General features: G+C 51.6%; 1 protein-coding gene across 2 annotated transcripts in view; it reads left to right on the forward strand.

Annotated features, from left to right (window-relative positions):
- The window catches only part of SSH1 (slingshot protein phosphatase 1), a 33,643-nt gene extending 16,529 nt beyond the window's left edge, over positions 1 to 17,114 (forward strand). For both annotated transcript variants that reach the window (XM_030232513.2, XM_018916653.3), the window contains 13 exons: positions 839 to 942; positions 2,659 to 2,723; positions 3,446 to 3,567; positions 4,866 to 4,934; positions 5,324 to 5,389; positions 6,569 to 6,763; positions 7,078 to 7,171; positions 8,198 to 8,326; positions 8,716 to 8,762; positions 9,938 to 10,084; positions 10,676 to 10,876; positions 11,583 to 12,177; positions 12,609 to 17,114. In XM_030232513.2, the coding sequence (XP_030088373.1) occupies positions 839 to 942; positions 2,659 to 2,723; positions 3,446 to 3,567; positions 4,866 to 4,934; positions 5,324 to 5,389; positions 6,569 to 6,763; positions 7,078 to 7,171; positions 8,198 to 8,326; positions 8,716 to 8,762; positions 9,938 to 10,084; positions 10,676 to 10,876; positions 11,583 to 12,177; positions 12,609 to 13,880 (3,106 nt within the window). In that variant the 3' untranslated portion in view covers positions 13,881 to 17,114. The remainder of the gene's footprint in view (positions 1 to 838; positions 943 to 2,658; positions 2,724 to 3,445; positions 3,568 to 4,865; positions 4,935 to 5,323; positions 5,390 to 6,568; positions 6,764 to 7,077; positions 7,172 to 8,197; positions 8,327 to 8,715; positions 8,763 to 9,937; positions 10,085 to 10,675; positions 10,877 to 11,582; positions 12,178 to 12,608) is intronic.
- The last annotated feature ends 629 nt before the right edge of the window (positions 17,115 to 17,743 follow it).

A 17,743-nucleotide genomic window follows, 5' to 3' on the forward strand; every position in this document is an offset into this window, starting at 1 on the left:
GCGAGCGTGGGGCGGTGGAAAATTGGGCTTTGGAGCAACAAATGGCTCTTGTGCTGTTTGGGGAGCAGAGCAAACACATCCCAAGCAATTCCTGTGCAGCTGAAAGGTGCCTCAGGAGACAGGGATTTCCAGCCATGTGGGAAATGCAACTTCACTGCTTCTGGCCAAAGCTGCTTCTGAAGGATTTCCGAGGTTCTCATGTGAAATCCGACTGTGCCGGTGCTGTTCTGCCTTCTCCTCCCTTGTGCTCCAGCCCTGGGTGTCATTTCCCTCTGGAAATGTCGTTGTGTTTGCCCAGACTCTATCCCAGGATGCTGATCCAGCCACAGCAGAGCCAAACCTCTGCTCTTGTCCTGGTTGTTTTTCCCTGAGGGTCCAGAGCTGTGTCCTTTCCCTTGGGATGTGCAGGTTCCATCTCCCTTCCCCTTTAAATCTACACAGTGGCAGGTTCTTGTTTTTGCATTCCAGAGAAATGTCAAGAACTGCAATCAGCAGGAAGTGATGGGCTCAGAACCTGCTCTCCAGTCCATTGCAGGTCTCAGCCTGTAAAAAGTCCAACCCTTTGCCTCTTCTGAGTTGCAGAATTCTAGAATCAAGTGATAAAGTCATTTCCAGCCCATGACAGCTCAGGCAAGTATCTCCTGCAGGGGCCAAGTAATAAAACAGTGCTGGAAAATGACAGATGAATAATCCATGAATAATCCCAGAGTCATGCTGTGCAAGTGGCTGTGGCAAAATCCTACTATTTTAGTGAGGAAAGCACTTCCTTTCCCAGATGTGCACATTTTGCTGCTCTTTCCTTTCAGCTGACTCCTGTGTGTTTTTTTTTATTTTCCAGCCTCAGCGAGAGCTTTTTCATGGTGAAAGGTGCAGCTCTTTTCTTACAGCAAGGAAACAGCTCCCAGGGCCAGAGAAGCCTCCAGCATCCCCACAAACATGCAGGTAATGATTCAATCCCCTCTGGAGATTCTTTTTCCCTCCCATCCATAGGGACAGGCTGATGGCACAGGTGGGTGACACCCCAGGTTGTCCTAGTGAGCCTTGTACAAGCTGCTGAACAAACCCAGGGTTTCAGCCCACATTCAAATTACTGAGTTTTTTATTGGGATGCTGAGTCTTGGTTTAAACTTTTATCATTCTTTTGGAACTATGATTGGAATAGAAACTCTGTGAAAATCATGGCATTTTGCATGGCTTTCTTTAGGCAGGGAAGGCTGTGCAGCCAGAAGGGCTGTGTGGAATATCTCTCCCTGTTTTCCCCAGTCACACAGGAGGAAATGTCACTTGTGCTTCAGTGAGTTAATCTTTGCCCCCCCTTTGGCTTGTGGCAGGGCTGAGTCACAGAGCTCAGCACCCCTTGGGCACTTGTGGATGTCCTGGACATTTCTCCAGGGGCTCTCCCAGCCTCCAGTCATCTGAAGCTTGGGACATTTTGCTTTGGAACTTCCTGTTGCTGGTTTTGTTTGGATGTTGCTGGTCAGAGTAAGGGATGTTTGATCAGGATTTGGGTATCTGGACAGATGTACATTTGTTAGCCCCTCATATCCTGGTTTCAGGAAAATCCCCTTTCCTGTCAGCTCACCACAGTCTGTTGGAGTTTATCATGGTTTAAGAACAGACTGTCCTGCTTCCTCCAGTCCCTTCCAGTTGCCAGCTGGTGGGAAGAAATGGCAGGGAGTGGTGTGGTGAGTGTACACACAGATTTGGATGCAGATAAGGGTGTCCAGGGAAGTTGATTCTGCTTCCCCAGTGTTTATACCCTCTGCCTTTGGCACTTTGGGAATAGGTGGGCACTGGGCAAGAAGAACTGGGATTTTGGGGCCTTTTGAGAGCAGGAGCCTGTGGGAAAGGCACAGTGTGGTACTGTGTGGTGCTGCTTAGCAAACACTCCAGCACAAAGGGGGTGTTTGAGTGCCAAGCTTGGCTTTGGGTTTCTTTAACTGTCAGCAATTCCACATACCCAGCAAACAGCCTACGGAAGGAATTTTATCTCACATGGAAAGTTATGAGTGCATTACTGAGTTATTAGATGGGAACTTGGTTTGTTTTCCTGTAGATTCCTTGTTCCTTTCGTCTGCTTTCCCCAAACAGAAATGTACCCACAGGACTACAGCTGAGGGGACTTAGTGCATGAGCAGAGCTTGGAGACAGAAGGGCTCCATCACCCAAACCAGGCCATAGCTGCAGCCCTTCCCTCTGGAGGTCACTCATGCTCAGTCACACCTTCTGTAGGGCTGGTGGGGCTGATCCCACCATGCTGGGGGTGATTCACAGCTCAAAGTTGTTCTCTTCTCCTTTGTTCCTGTTTTCTTAATCAGAGTTTTTCCTCCTCTTCTTCCTCACCTGTTCTCATGGCCAAACTTTTCTGTCCTCTCTAAGGTGCTGTGACAAGAAGAGAATCCTCTCTTGTGCCAGGCACGGGTGGTTTCAATTGATTTGATGGCTTCCAAATACAGTAAGGTTGGGTTCTCACCCATCCAGGAAATGCCCATCCAAGAATCTCATTGCTCTTAGTGCTCTTTGGGGCAGCAAAGTTAATTGACCTCCCTAACTAGTTTTTTTTACTTAAAAGCATCCAATTTCTTAAAAGGTCAAGACTCTGCTGATTCCTAGTGCAGCAGGAGCCCCTTTGTGATGATTGCTGTGCTTTCTGTGCAGGTGACTTGCCCCAGCACCTCCAGGTGATGATCAACCTCCTGCGCTGCGAGGACAGGATCAAACTGGTAAGGACAGGTGCCTTTTCCTGCTCTCATTTCTCTTGAAAGTGTTTGCAATAGACCTGTAGAGGAGCAGGAAAAGCATTGGCAAATCCTGGATTTCAGAGCTGCCTTAACTCTGTGCTGGTTTCCAGCCCTACCCCACTTTCCTGACCACTCCTTTTGCCCTGTTCCTTGTGTCCAGCTGTGAGTTGAGTCAGGGAACTGCTCTGCCTGAAATGGGTTGTTTTGTTAGATTTCATTTTCCATCTAGCTGACAAACAGTAATACAGGAGAGACAGGGCCTTGCTCGTTCTCTTGGACACTTTTAAGTCAGCCTTGAAATTGCATCAGCTGGGCTGGGTTTTCTTTTGAAGAAATCTGCAGATAAAAATCTGCTGTAAAAGTCACTTCTCTGCAGAGAAGTTGATGCCAGTTTTGCCTCCTGCAGGACTGAGCTATTTCAGTGAAGGTTTGGGAGTGGGAGAATCCTCTGAGCCTGCCTGTCTTCAGTTCAGTGCATGATCAATGTTTTTACACTTCCTGCTTGAAACTTCAGAGCAAACCTTTGGGTTACATTTTGTAGCACTTCCTCAACCTGTAATCTTGGCTCATCTTCCCCTCACCAAAACAGCAACAAGCCTTGCTGTATCTTCCATACTGCACTAAATAAAGCTTTTGGGGGTAGTCAGAACTTCCAAAGCCTTGTGCAGCAGTGGCAGCACTAATGAGGCAGAGGTGGTTTGCAGGCCGTGCGTTTGGAGAGCGTGTGGACCGACCGCGTGCGCTACATGGTGGTGGTGTACAGCAGCGGGCGGCAGGACACCGAGGAGAACATCCTGCTGGGAGTGGACTTCTCCAGCAAGGAGAGGTAGGTCTGAGCTGGCAGCCAGGCAGGATGGGCTCTCTGGCAGCACCAAACTGTCCCCAGGCAGTTGGGTTACCTGCATCTGCAGATTCCAGCAAGAGAAAGGACACGGGGATGAGTCTCTTTCAGTCTCTGTGGAATCAAAAGCTGTGGCATCCACCTCACCAGTGGGAGTTTGCTGCCTGCTCCCTGCAAAATGCTCTTGCAGACACATTTCCAAAACTGGAACTCATTCTCTCCCCCAGACTCCAGTGTGTTGATGGAATGATGCAATGGAGCTGCTTTTGTAGTAGCTTTGTTGCCAAATAACGTCAAAAAACAATACTGCAGAAATGGCTCCAAAACCAACAAACAACTGTGTCAGCAACGAGCTGTTCCTTTTGTCTGACTGATAAGAGCACACAGTATTTGGAAAAGCAAGTGAAGTATTTTGTTATTGCAGCCTCTCTTAGATTATTCCAGTTCTGGTGAGTAAACCAAGGCAGAAAAGCTCTTGGCTCAGGGAGAAGGGGCTGGTTTGGCAGAGCTGGAGTCAGAGGCTGGAGCTGCCAGGCTGTTGTGTGTGTTCTCCCAAGATTTAACAAGCTGCCCTGTCCTTGTGGTGCAGCCTCTGTGAGTTTTGTTTCATTCTGGAAAACCTTAGTGGTGGTTTCCCCTGGAAGGTGGGAAGGGGAAGCTTTGCACAGCAGAGAGATCTGTAGGGAAGCTCCCAGCCATGCCTTCCTTGTCAGATTATTGTCATTGGCTTTGATGCTTCCTCTGTTCTGCTCTGAAATTTCCATGTGGCATTCCCTTGGTGTGCCACAGCAGGGGAGGTTTGCCATGTCACCTCCACTCTGAAACAGCCTTGCATTAATTTGCTCCTGGTGATTATTGATGTGAGGCAAGAGGAAGGATGGATTTCTTTTGCTGTCTGCATCCCAATTTCCTTTAAAACCTGAATATCTCAGTAGCTTAATTATTTATGGCTGGAAGTTCCTGGCCTTCATTATAGCAGGGTTTTCTTGCCAGATTGCCTGTCTGAACTGAAAGTGTTGTTTTGGGTCAGATAAACCCCTAAAATCCATTTTCATCTGTTCCACCTGTTAGAGTGATCCCATGGAGCAATCACCACGAGTTACCACCTTGTCAGACCTTCAGACTCCAACTTCCAGTTTTATTTAATGGCCTGAAATATTACGAGAGATTACTAGAGCAAGGCTTGAGGATTTTAAAAATTAAAGAGTATTAATAATTTAGGCTATTGGCATGACCACATTGTGGCCTATATTTAACTTCCTGTCTCACCATCTCTCTTCCAGTAAAAGCTGCACTATAGGAATGGTTCTTCGCCTGTGGAGTGATACTAAAATCCACCTGGATGGGGATGGGTAAGAAACCACATTGAAAGGATAAATGTGAATGTCCTTCCCTACCTGGGGGCTGTTCTAGCAGAGATTCTCCATCACCTTGCAAATGAAGTGTCCATTTTGGATTCATGGCTGCAGAGTCCTCTTATTCAGACAGTGAGTTCTTGTCTTGCTGCCCTCACACTGCTCCTGTGGTTCCAGGGAATGCTGTGAAACCCCACTGAGGACTGGAGCTCCCATTCCTGGCAGCCTCTTGCCATTCATACTTGGGAGGTTGGAAAATCAGTGAGAGAAATTCTCATCCTGATTCTTTTGGCCTGTGGGTGCCCCAGTGCAGTGGCTGTTTGTAGAGAGCAGGTTGGGGTGCAGAGAAAAGCAGTTTTTGACTCCATTTTCCCTCTCTCCATCAGTGGCTTCAGTGTGAGCACTGCAGGGAGGATGCACATCTTCAAACCTGTGTCGGTGCAAGCCATGTGGTACGTGAGGGGCTGGGCTCAGGGAGACACTCTTCTTTCTGTCAGTAAATTTAAAAAAAAATCAGCTGCATTTTAGCCTTCTCCACAATGAGTATTTAGTGGGCTGCAGCAGAGATCTGCTTCCCTGTGTCAGCAGAGGGGCTATGGGAATCCTGATCCCAAAGCAGGATCTGCTGCTTCAGTTCAGAGCAGCTCTGGGTTCTTGAGTATGGGGAAAGTGGCACCAGGGAGGTGAATAAATATGAATGATGAGCTCGAATTCCTGGAGCTGCAAACCAAGAATTTCCTCTCTCTGCATGTTTCTCTCACTGGCTGACAGAGGAAGTTCAGGGCCCATTGCCAGCCTGTGGCATTCCCTGTGTCCTGCCCCATTCCTGGGGTTCCTGCAGCCCCAGGTCCCCATTCTCCTTCCAGCTCCTGCCAGCCCTCCCCTGTGCAGGGATTCCAAACCCCTGAGCCAGCAAATTCCTCCCTGAAGAGGCTGCTCCACATGGAACTGCATCTCCCTCTGCCTGGGCAATGCTCCCTTTGGAGCCTGAAGAGATCCCTGTCCCTGCAGCATCTCCTAGGGAGGAGATACAGCTGTGGAGCAGGATGTTGTGCTGGGGATGGTTTGGTACAGAAACAAAACTCCTGTTCCTGTCGGTTTTGAATTTGGCCCCTCTTGTTGCCAGCCTTGGATGTGATTGATGTGTTCAGTGCAACAGCTTTGGAGTAGAGCCTTAAAGAAAGGAAAAATTGAGGAGGGAAGGAAGGAAAAAGTAATGTTAGGATTTGCAAAAACAAATGACCCAATCTGGGCCTTGTCCCTGGAGCCTGTCAGGGGCCTGGAATGCTGGTAAATATGCATCAGGCTCCTTGCTGGAGGTGGTTGGAAAATTGTCCCTGTTCTTTATCTTCCTTTGGCTGTACAAGCTGGGTAATAAGTAGATCCCAGAGCAACTTGTGCCCCCTCCTTCCCTGTTAATTAGGAGAAGATTTCAGCCCCTGCCTCAGCCCTGCTGTGAGAAGCCCCCAAGGTGCAGTTTGTGCCTCTTTGAGCTCTGACACCATAAATTTCCTGCTTTCAAAGAGCAAACTGCAACAGCTAATGCTGAAAATCACTTTTCCTCTGTGAAACTCTCTCAGCTCCTGCTTTTTCTGCTCACAGCTGCTCAAATCTCTTCTCCCACCCTGCAGGTCTGCTTTACAGATCCTCCACAAAGCCTGTGAAGTTGCCAGGAGGTACAACTACTTCCCAGGGGGGGTGGCCTTGGTGTGGGCCACCTACTACGAGAGCTGCATCAGCTCGGACCAGAGCTGCATCAATGAGTGGAACGCCATGCAGGACCTGGAGTCCACCCGCCCCGACTCCCCAGCCCTCTTTGTTGACAAGTCAGTGCAGCATTTTATTTGGAAAAGTTTGCTTGGCTCGTGAAGGAAATCTCCCCTTCTCCCTGTTCTTCCTGGCCTGGTTCATTTCTGGGGTTGCAAAAGCAACGAAAGAGAATTTGTGTGAAATAGTCAGACCTGAAACTTCAGCTTATGTAGTGTATAAGCACCAACAAACTGCTTTTTTTTCTTTTTTTCTTTTTTTTTCATTATTCCCATAAAGATTCCCTTTAACACAAGCCTCTCCCCTCACTCCTCAGTGCTGTGCAGGTGCTGCCAGCCTGGAATCATCCTCTCCTCTTCCTGTTCCTCTCCAGGCCGACGGAACGGGAACGAACAGAGCGGCTCATTAAAGCCAAGCTCCGGAGCATCATGACCAGCAAGGACCTGGAAAATGTGACTTCCAAGGAGGTAAATAGGAAAAATCCTCACTCTTGTTCTTCCTGCCAGACTCCCTCTCTAGAGAGTGGTGAGCAGGCACCATATGCCTGGGTGTCCCTGGCTTTGGAATGTGCATTTCAACCATCCTGTACAGGCTCTGCTCTGGCTTTGTTGCACCTCCCTCCTGAGAAATCAGGATAATCCCAGCATCACAAATGTCTGTCAGGACCTCAGCAACAGCTGTGTGACTTTCAAATTAGATTTGAAGGTTTTATTTCCTTTTTATTTCTGGGACAAATGTCAGAGGACCTTGCAGACAGCATTTTGCTGGTGAGTTTATGGATGGAAAATCACAAATCAAGGCTAGAGCTCTTTTGGATCCATCCCCCAGGCTGGTGTAATCCATCCACCCACAGTGCAGGCATGATCAGAGTGGGAATGGTTCTTTTTGGGGTGGGTTTTTGGTTTTTAAGGGAGCTTATTAACATGCAAGTGGTAGGAGGAAGCTGACAACGTGTCTGTCTGTGGATGTGTTCCTCCTCCTGCAGACAAGCTCTTGTCTTTTATTTCTCAAATTACTATTTTTAAGGAGCAGGTACCCCAAAATACTTTTTTCCTGCAGATGTTATCTAAAACTTTATTTATTTTTTAACTTCTTAGTTTGGAGATTTAAGATACCGGGATGCCATGGCAAGGGACAGTGGTTTTAAACTGTCAGAGGGGAGGGATAGATGGGATATTGGGAAGGAATCCTTCCTGGTGAGGGGCTGGGATGGAATTCCTGGAGAAGCTGGAATCCCTGCAAGTGTCCAAGGCCAGGTTGAACGGGGCTTGGAGCAACCTGTGTGGAATGAGATGAACTTTAAGTTCCCTTCCCACACAAACCATTCTGGGATAATTGGAGAGATGCCACATACTGAAATTCCTGGTCTCCAGAAGGCTGAGTCCCTGTTGCTGTTTTTAATGAAAAAGTGAAAAATGTTCTGCAGGGAAGTGCCCACAAATGTTTCTGTTGGACACCAAGATTCCAATGCCATCCTTTGTCTTGCTCTGCAGATCCGAAACGAGCTGGAGAAACACATGAACTGCAACTTGAAGGAATTCAAGGAATTTATAGACAATGAAATGCTGCTGATCCTGGGTCAGATGGACAAACCATCCCTGATTTTTGATCATTTGTACCTGGTGAGTGTCAGGAGCTCCAGGAGAGCTCTGCTGTGCTGTGTCCAATCCTTTGCCACTAGATGGTACTCCAGGCAAAACCAGGCTCTGCCTCTGGAACAAAGACTTCCAGAGATGAACACTTTGTGCCCATTGGGTCTTTTTGTTGTTGTTCTGGATAGAGTCAGAGGAATTGCTCGTGTTTCAGGGCAAAATCTGCTTTTTAACAGTTTAAAGCTTTCTCTTGTGAAGGTCTGGGGAGAATCCAAGGTGTAACTACGCCCAGAGTTTCAGGATTTTCTTACTTCTCATGTGTGGCATGTCTGGGATGGCTGGGGCTGGGGGATTGCAGAACCTAAGGGAAACTGGGTGTTTTGGGGCCCCTTGGCAATGTGTGTTTGTGGCTGTTGCAGGGCTCCGAGTGGAACGCTTCCAACCTGGAGGAGCTGCAGGGCTCGGGGTGAGTACTCCTTCTCCCAGCTCCAAACCCTCCACTGTGTGCCTGCAATTCCTCCAGGACCTGGAGAGGACATTTGCAGGCTCTAGAGATGATTTTACCCCTCAGCCATGTGGTAACTTCCCACCAGCAGCTCTGTGGAGAAATCTCTCCAACCTCAGAGAGTGAAAATAACAAAACTTCTTGTTGGTGAGGTCCATCAGGATCTCCATCCCCCAGTGTTCCCAGTGCTGTGTCAGGTCTGAATTCCTGCAGGTTGCAGAGGAGCAAAGATTGCAGCACTAAGGAAAAAATCTCCATTCAGATGGAGCAGAGCTGCCTGTGGATGAGCAAACTCCTCCTTACCTGCCTGGACAGGCAGCTCCTGGTATCTCTCCCATCCCCATGGTGCTGCTTGGCTCCATTCCCTGCCACACTTTTTAGATCAGGGAGAATTCTGCCTATAAGTATTTGCTGCTCACTCAAGGCCTGCACCAACCTTGATGTAAGGAACTGAAATTCTTTACAATTTCAGCACAGCTGAAAATGTTTCATTTGGAGTCCTTGGGAGCAGATGTCTGCACATCTTGGGACAAGGAAATCAAGCAGGGTGTTAATGATTATGTCTTGCATTGGGATATGCAGTGTCCAAAGGCAAAGCTGGACAAATTCTGAGACAAAATATCCTGTGTCCTTGATTTTTCTCAGTGATAGGAGGTGATAAATCAATCTGGACATTCATTCTCAGGTATATTGTTATCCCTGCTGTGATATTTGGCAGGAATCAAGAGATAACATGTGACTCTCATGGTTTTGATCAGAAAGAAGGGGAAGGGATGGGATTGCAGCTGGAGATGGCAATTCCTGGGCTGTGTTCCCAGATGATTCACTTCTTTCTGCATCCCCAGAGCTGTGTGGCACAGCAAGGAGTTCCTGGTTGGATTACACAGAGTCAGAGATAATAAATGAGATAAAGTAAATTTCTCCCTCCTGTGCCCAGGGTGTTTGGACACTTGGGATGTGCTGGCAGTGAGAGGTGGCAGAACAGCCCCTGTGTGCCCTGTGTACCAGGAGTTTAGGATTAGGGCTGTAGGCAAAACCTTACAGCTCATGTTGGGTTGGATTGCATGGATCCACAGTGTCCCTCAGGGCCTGTTTGGTGACTATGGCAGCTCAGGGTGTCTCTCCTGGTCCCACAGCATTGACTACATCCTGAACGTCACCCGGGAGATCGACAACTTCTTCCCAGGCCTGTTTGCCTACCACAACATCCGCGTGTACGACGAGGAGACCACGGACCTGCTGGCACACTGGAACGAGGCTTATCACTTCATCAACAAGGCCAAGTGAGTGCTGGGACACCTGGCCCTGGGGAGGGCACATCCCAGCTCTCTGTGTCTCATCCTGGGCCCTCACAAAGCCACAGGAACTGCAGGGCCTTGGCATCATCATTCTGTGTTCCTGGAGCTCCCTTGTGCCCTGTCCCTTCCCGGATTGGCATTAACCTGTTCCTAGCCCAGCATTTTTGTTACTACTTTGTTTTGCTTCCGAAAGGAAATGAGGATGTTTCCTCTTCTGGAGACACTCTGGAGCTGCTCCAGCCGTGTCTGTGTTGGATCTGCCCCAGCTGTCTCTTCAGACAGAGCCTGTCAAACCCTGTGGAGTCTCTGCACTCAGTGTTTTCCCAGTGATCCCATTTTCCAAAGACTTAGACAGAGGCAGGAGGCTTCATGGTGGTCTCTGAAATGAATGAGGCTGCCCATCTCTAACTCCCAGCTTTTCTGGAGAGGGATTCTTCTCCTGGCCCTCATCATTCTCCCCTCCAGAGCCCTGGTGCAGGGTGGGCAGAGCGGGGAGCACTGTCCCTCTTCCAATGAAGCCATAACAAATCCATAACCGGTGACATGGGATTTATTCTCCTGTTGGTCCTGCTGCAGGAAGAATCACTCCAAGTGCCTGGTGCACTGCAAGATGGGCGTGAGCCGCTCGGCATCCACCGTCATCGCCTACGCCATGAAGGAGTTCGGCTGGTCCCTGGAGAAGGCCTACAACTACGTCAAGCAGAAGCGCAGCATCACGCGGCCCAACGCTGGCTTCATGCGGCAGCTGCTGGAGTACGAGGGCATTTTGGATGCCAGGTAAGGCTTGGGATGAGTGGGAAGGAAAGGAGCTGATTGTGGGTAACATCACGAAGGATTGCTGGATCTCTGTGGGGCTCTGTTGGTGTCATGGCCACAGATGTGTGAGGGGCACAGGCAGAATCCTGGGCCAGTCGTGCTTTTCTTAAACCTTCCCTGTGCCAGGCTCCCTGCATGGAAATTAACTGGGAGAGCTGCTCTGGTGTAATTCAGGGAGGGTTTCTTCGTGCTTGGGAAGCACGTTTGGATTTCTCAGCAGCCAGTGCTGCTCAGCACAGCATTGTTCTTGTTTTATGAGGCAGAACTGAACTCGGGCCATTCTGGAGGCAAAGTGTTCGTGGTTCTGTGCCAAGCCCAGGGCTCTGTCACTGCAAGGGCTGTAGTATTTATCTTCTAAGGACAGAGAAGAGAATTCTGTCCCCTGGTTCAGCAGGAGCTGTGCCACAGGACATGCATAGGGATCAGTTTGGGGTGTTATGCTCTGAGGGGGGGTTCTGTGCCCTGAGGGGTCTCCCAAGGTCTGATCCCACCACAGCTGTACTCAGGGCACTGCTCTGGAATGGACAATGAGGGGAAAAAATCCCAGTGCTGAAGGTGGTTTGTCCAAGTGACCCAGCTCTTGAGTTCTGGGCTGTGGAGATGGAAGGAAGCTCCTGGCACTGGGCATCCTGCAGGGCAGTCACTCATGTCCTTGTCCTCTCCCCAGCAAGCAGCGCCACAATAAACTGTGGAAGCAGCAGGCAGAGAGCAACCTGCCCCAGAACACTGACGGCACCACGGGCTCAGGAGACTTCTTACTGGAGAGCTTGGACATCGACCTGGAAAACCGCCTGGCTGACCTGGACATGCCTTCCCAGTCTGCCTACCTGGACAACCGGGCCGGCTCCGAGGGCTTTGGGTACTGCTTCCGCCGCCTCTCGGACACGCTGCTGGAGAACAAGATTCCCGGGGACAGGGAGGGCTTCTTCCACATGGAGCAGCTGGAGCGGGATGCCCTGGTGGGACAGCCTCCATCTGCACCATCCCAGGGGAGGCTGCTGGAGATGGAAAAGGCCCCAGAGAGAGCGGAGCCACTGGCAGAGCTGGGTGGCTTCTGTGAGAAAGAGGCAAAGAAGAAACTGGACTTCAGCCCCAGGAAGGGAAGGATGGTCCTTGGGGAGCCAGGGGAGGACGGTGTCAGGGAGGAAAATCCCATGGAGAAGTGGAAGCGGCGTTTGTCCATGCACAAGGAGGAGAGCAGGCTCAATAGGGAGAACTTGAATAACAACAACAGCAAAAGGAGTTGCCCAGAGGATTTTGAGGTGCGTATGGAGGTGAGATGGAGGTGATTGGCATGGCTGACTCTGCTGCAAGTGAAACTGCTCTTCTCATCCTCATAGCCCAGTTTCATTTGACTTGGATAAAGCCTTTCATTCCATGATGAGCTTCTCCCCTTTCGAGGCGCTTCTCACCAGGGCTTTGCTTGCCCGAGCTGTGGATGTAGATGCCAGAGAGTGCCCAGTGAGTGCCCTGTAAAGTGCTGTGGGCAGCTCGCTTGCATGACCCTCGCTTGGCACGGTAGGTATTCCTTGGAGACACTGCCTGCTGGGAAAGCACGTGGCTTTAGTTCCTGCTGCAGGGCCTGAGGTGGAAATGGGCTTTGTTCCAGATCTCTTTGGCTGTCCCACACCTTGTGGGCTGTGCTGGTGTCTGTTCCGTGCTCGTTGATCTGTCCCTGTTTTCTCTCCTGCAGCACGATGCCGTGTTTGGGATCCTCAGCAAGGTGAAGCCTTCCTACCAGTCCTGCACTGACTGCATGTACTCCTCAGCAGGGTTGGCCCCTGACCCCTTCGGGGAGCAGTGCGAGAGGCTCGGCCCCGGCGCCGCGCGGCGCAGCAGCACCATCTGCACCCAGCCCCCCCTCCTGTCCCACCTGCACTCCCACCTGATGGAACACCTGCCCAGCAGGGCACCCCCCGAGGAGCCAGGCAGAACTAAACATAACGAGGCTCCGCTCCCTCTGGCACCAGGAGCAGGAGCTGTGGAGGTTGGCATGTGCAGGTCACTGGATCAGCACTGCGGCCTTTTGGAGAGAGGGAAAGATGCGCCAAAAACCCCCGAAAAAACTCTGCTGCCCAGGAGAAACTCCCACTGTGACAGGAGCCTCCTTCACGCAGAGGTGGTGAGGGAAGAGTCTCTGGCCAGAAAGGACCCCAGAGCTACCAAGGACCTGAAGTACCTGTTCTTCAGCAAAGACTTGGAAAAGCCGAGCGCCAACAGTTACTTGATGCAGCACCAGGAGTCACTGCTCCAGCTGCAGAAAGCAGGGTTGGTCAGGAAGCACACCAAAGAGCTGGAGCGCCTCAAGAGCCTGCCCTCGGATGCCTCGGCGCTGCTCAGGGACAGCACCCTGGGCAGGGTCGACTCCAGCATCGTGGAAGAAAATGAGGACTTGATGGCCCATCCTGGCCTGGTGCCTCTCCTGACGCCGGCCCCACTGGTGCCCGGAGACGCCGAGAACGACGTGGAGAAGCTGGGGGTGAAGCGTGTCCTGGAAGGGATCTCCCAGAAAACCTCCACACCGGCCGGGTGCCGCATGGAGCACACGAGCAGCTTCACCAAGGACTTCCTGAAGACCATCTGCTACACCCCCTCCTCCTCCCGCAGCTCCAACCTGACACGGAGCTCCAGCAGCGACAGCATCCACAGCGTGCGGGGCAAGCCCGGGCTGGTGAAGCAGCGCACGCAGGAGATCGAGACCAGGCTGCGCCTGGCCGGCCTCACCGTGTCCTCACCCCTGAAAAGGTCCAATTCCCTCGCCAAGCTGGGATGTCTGAACCTCTCCTCCGAGGACTTGTCGAGTGACGTGGACGTGGCCACCATCACGGACTCCAAGGAGGCCGTGTCCAGCGAGTGCTCTGTGCTCTGTGAGCCCCCGCTGAGGAGCGCGGACGGCACCTCCAAACCAGGGGTGAAGGCTCTGGCTGGGAACTTGAAGAACACGCTTTGGATGGGCAAAAGTTGATGTCTTGCAGGGGGAGGAGGGGGCTGGAGCATTTTGGGGGTTTGCAGCATTTATTCATTACATCAGTACTGTTTTATCATCTGATACTTGCAGTAGCTCATCTGGTGCCACCTCCTCGTCCCCTCTTTGTGCTCCAAGAGAGGAGGAAAGAACCACGATGGGTCACAATGAAGGGCACAAGGGAAATAAAATGTGTTGCATGGCTTAGAGGAGGACTTGGTGTGTGACTTGCCTGTTGTCCTGCAGGATACTCTTCCTAGTACTGTTTGCCAAGTGTAATAATGTGGATTTGTGTGTGGTTATGGATAGATATTTGTATCTCTATCTATATCTAAAATGCTGAAATATTCTGTTTAAAAGACTCAAAATAATTATTCATGACTTTTTTTTACAGAACAAACACAAGTCTCTGTTTAAACAGAGCACTTGTGGAAAATCCTTAAAATGGTGACACGCACACTACCTCTGTTCTCGCTGGCTTTTTGTCCTGGTTTATTGTTTGGGGCTTTTATCCAAAAGGCTTTTCCCAGAATTCTTGCTGTTGTTTGAAGGAATTCCTTTAGCTGTAAAGGCTTGGAGGAGTGTGGACACAGAGGCTTCCCCAGGCCTTGCTGGGAGGTGACAGAGTGCTGAGCTGTGTCCGTGGGGACACTGTGACCCGATGTCACCCTGGCTGTCACAGGTGTTGTGTTCTTGGGGTGTTTTGCTGTTGTTGTGGTTGGTGTTGTCCCAGTGCTGACAGAGCCTGGCCAGTGGTTGCCTGTGGACCCTCGTGATGTGAAGCTGTGTCAGTGTCGTGGGTGCTCTGGGGACCCTCTGTCACTGGGCTGTGGGTGACGTGAGGTGGCGGAGGAGGGGTGGCTCTCCTGGACCCCAGTAGGTGACAGTGTTGTTTGTGGTTGTGCTGTTGGTTTTGTAGGATGGTTCCTGTGCCCAGGGAGCTGCTGGAGGAGTCCTGGGTGTTGTTTATGGTGGGCATCAGGAGTTTGGGTGCCACAGGCAGGCTGGGGCTGTCCCAGAGCTCACAGGGCTGTATGAGAGCCCTGCTGGGGGAGCAGTCGGACAGAAACACGGACACGCTCTTAGAGAGGGATGTTGGAGGAAGGGTGGGCAGCCAGGGGCTGTCTGTGCTCTCAGTCCAGTGTTACCCCCTCCTGCCAGGGCTGCTGCTTGGATTCCCTAGGGAATTCATATTTTCTGTGAATATTTTTGGCAGCCAGCCTAGTCAAGAGCTGCTCCATGTGGGCCCTCACTGAGTCCAGAGGGAAGAGCTTGGGAAGTGAGCAGGGGATGTGCTCCAAACCTCAGTGCCCCCGATCCCATCTGAGGCCTTGTGCCTTTGGGTGATGTTTTGAAGTAGATTTGGGCGGTCAAAGAGGTGGATTTGCTCACCCTGGCTGTGAGTGGGAGTATTCCCACATTTTAAAATCTCCATGGAAAGGCTTCCTTGCAACTCCCCTCTGAGGTGGTGCAGAGCCAGGCTGCAGCAGCTGCTCTGAACTGTATTGATTCAAAATCCAGTGTCTTGAGGAAGGGAGCTGTGCATTTTCCTGCCCTGGATGCCTGGAGTTCCCTTTTTCCCCTTAAGCATAAGATCCTGCATGTTTCATTTGTGTGAGGCATTGTAGGGACAGGCAATCAGTGAATAATTGTCCCTCCTGAAAGAGTCTGAATTTGATTTGCACTTGCTGCACCCGGGAGAGCTGGTGTGGAGCAAAAGCTGCTTTGGGAGGGAAGTTTGCAGGAAGTACCTGTTGTTTGGGCTTGTTTGGGCTGAGGCAGCGCTGGGTCGTGCTCAGGGCAGGATGAAACCCCACAAGCCAGGGCCGGATCCATTCCCTGTGTTTGGATCATCTTTATCCTCCTTTGCACCCATATTCAGATTTGGGAAAGGGCAAACGGGAGGTCCCCGGGCTGTTGGGTGCCGCAGGGTCGGAGCAGCACCTGGGGAACCTCCCTGTCCCATGCCCGGGACAATTCCACCGTCACCCTCGGCTCGCCAGGGCTGCCCACAGGTTATTGTTCTCTGTGTGCTGCCGACCCTTCCCATCACTGCCTGGCTGAGGGAAGAGGTGCTGGGAACGGTTTTGAATGAGTTCGCAAAATTCCGTGAACTGATACGAGCGAACATCTGATTTCCTTCCTGTTTCTCGAGTGCCTGCCGAGTTCTGCCGCGTCCAACCCGCCGCGTTCCGGGGCTCAGCTCGGCACCCTCCGCCTTCCCCTGCTGCTGCTCCCGCCTGGCTCTGGCTGGATCAGCCCCAGGCTTCACTCCGGGCTCGGGGCTCCCTCCCTGCGTGCTCGGGATGCAGACACGGCTTGGTGGGAGCTGCTCCGGGAGCTCCGCTGTGCCATTCCCGGGGGGTTGTAGCCAAACTCCCCAGTCCCGTCGGGTTTGTTGCATGACAAGGTTGATGTGCTTGTCCTCCCCACGTGTCGTACGTGTCCTTACGATGGAGTGCCTTACTCATAGTTTACAAACACTGTGTATCTGCTGAGCTGTTGGACTCTGCTGTTTGCTGTTCTCTAGGGAGTTTTTGGTGCTTTTGGTGTTTCCGATGGCAGTGAGGCCGTCCCTCCTCCTGTCCTGCCCTCCTGTCCCCGCCGAGCTCGGCACTACTCACCTGCTACCGCTTCCCTCTGCTCTGGGCATGGCAGAACCAAAGGGCTCCGTGACAGCCGCGGTGCCTGTGGCTGCTCCCGGTGTCCCCATTTATCCCATGTATCCCATGTATCTATGCATCGCTGCCGGAACGCGGGCGGGGTGTGCAGGGACACATCCCATCACCGACCACGCTTTGCTCGGCAGACCCAAACCCTGTCCCGTCCTGCCAGAAATCCTGAAATGCACAAACCGGCACCTTATTCCCGGTCCAGGTGGTGTCGCTCCGTGTGGCAGCAGTGCCCGACCTCCCGGGAGCCCTTCCCGTCCCGGCCGTGTCACCGACTCCCCGCGGAGCGGTGGGGACAGTCCCGGTCAGTCCCTGAGGAGGGGGTGAGTGACGTGTAGCTGTTCTGTGCATTGCTGTACTCCATAACAACGTTCCTTTATTCCATGGTATTTCTTATTCCAATTTTATATGGAAATCTGCAGGATTTTTGTACTGTATGCCCGCGGGAGGGATGCATCATGCACTTTTTTTTTTTTTTTTTTACTTTTGTTTGTAAAAATGTCCTGGATATTTTATGTTTATCTTGTGAGGAAAAACAAATAAACTTTTTTTTTTCCTTTTACAAGTGAGTTTTGTAGCTTTGTTTGGAGGTGGGGAAGGAACAGACGCTGAAGGGGTGGAAAGAAAAGGAGGGAATGGGATTTATCTCAGGAGCCACTGCCTGCCCTGTGTTATCATTGCCCATCTGTCCTGGCTCCACTTCCCTCATTTTTGGGTCCTGGCTGTTTTCTGATGCTCCTGAAGGCTGGATCCAGAGGAGCAGGATGGAAATCAGTCATTCTGTCCTGGTTTCTTCAGAGACCCTAGCCTGGGTTCAGGAGAAGCCTCTCACCTTCCAGAAAGGATTCCAGCAGTGGAGCAGTGGCACATGGAAAAGTGACACCTGCACCTTGCTGAGGCTGGAAAATCCCACCTGGGAGAGGCCTTGATGCTGCCCCAGCAACGTGGGCCGTGGGATTGCACAGGCCTGTGCTGCTCTCCAGCAGAGCCACGTGCCAGGTGTGCAAGCCCAGGAGCCCCCACAGGGACTCACAGCAGCTCCCTGGCTGGGGAAATCATCTGCAAACGATCGAGGGCACTGCCCTGGGCTGCTGGGGGTGGGTTTGGACCACTTGGGTCTCCTTCACCTGAGGATATCCCCAGGACAGGGATGGATCTGAAGTGTGGGAGCAGCTCTGGCACAGCCTGGGC

Source organism: Serinus canaria, chromosome 15 (assembly GCF_022539315.1).
Source record: "Serinus canaria isolate serCan28SL12 chromosome 15, serCan2020, whole genome shotgun sequence".
In the NCBI taxonomy this organism is placed as follows: Eukaryota; Metazoa; Chordata; class Aves; order Passeriformes; family Fringillidae; genus Serinus; species Serinus canaria.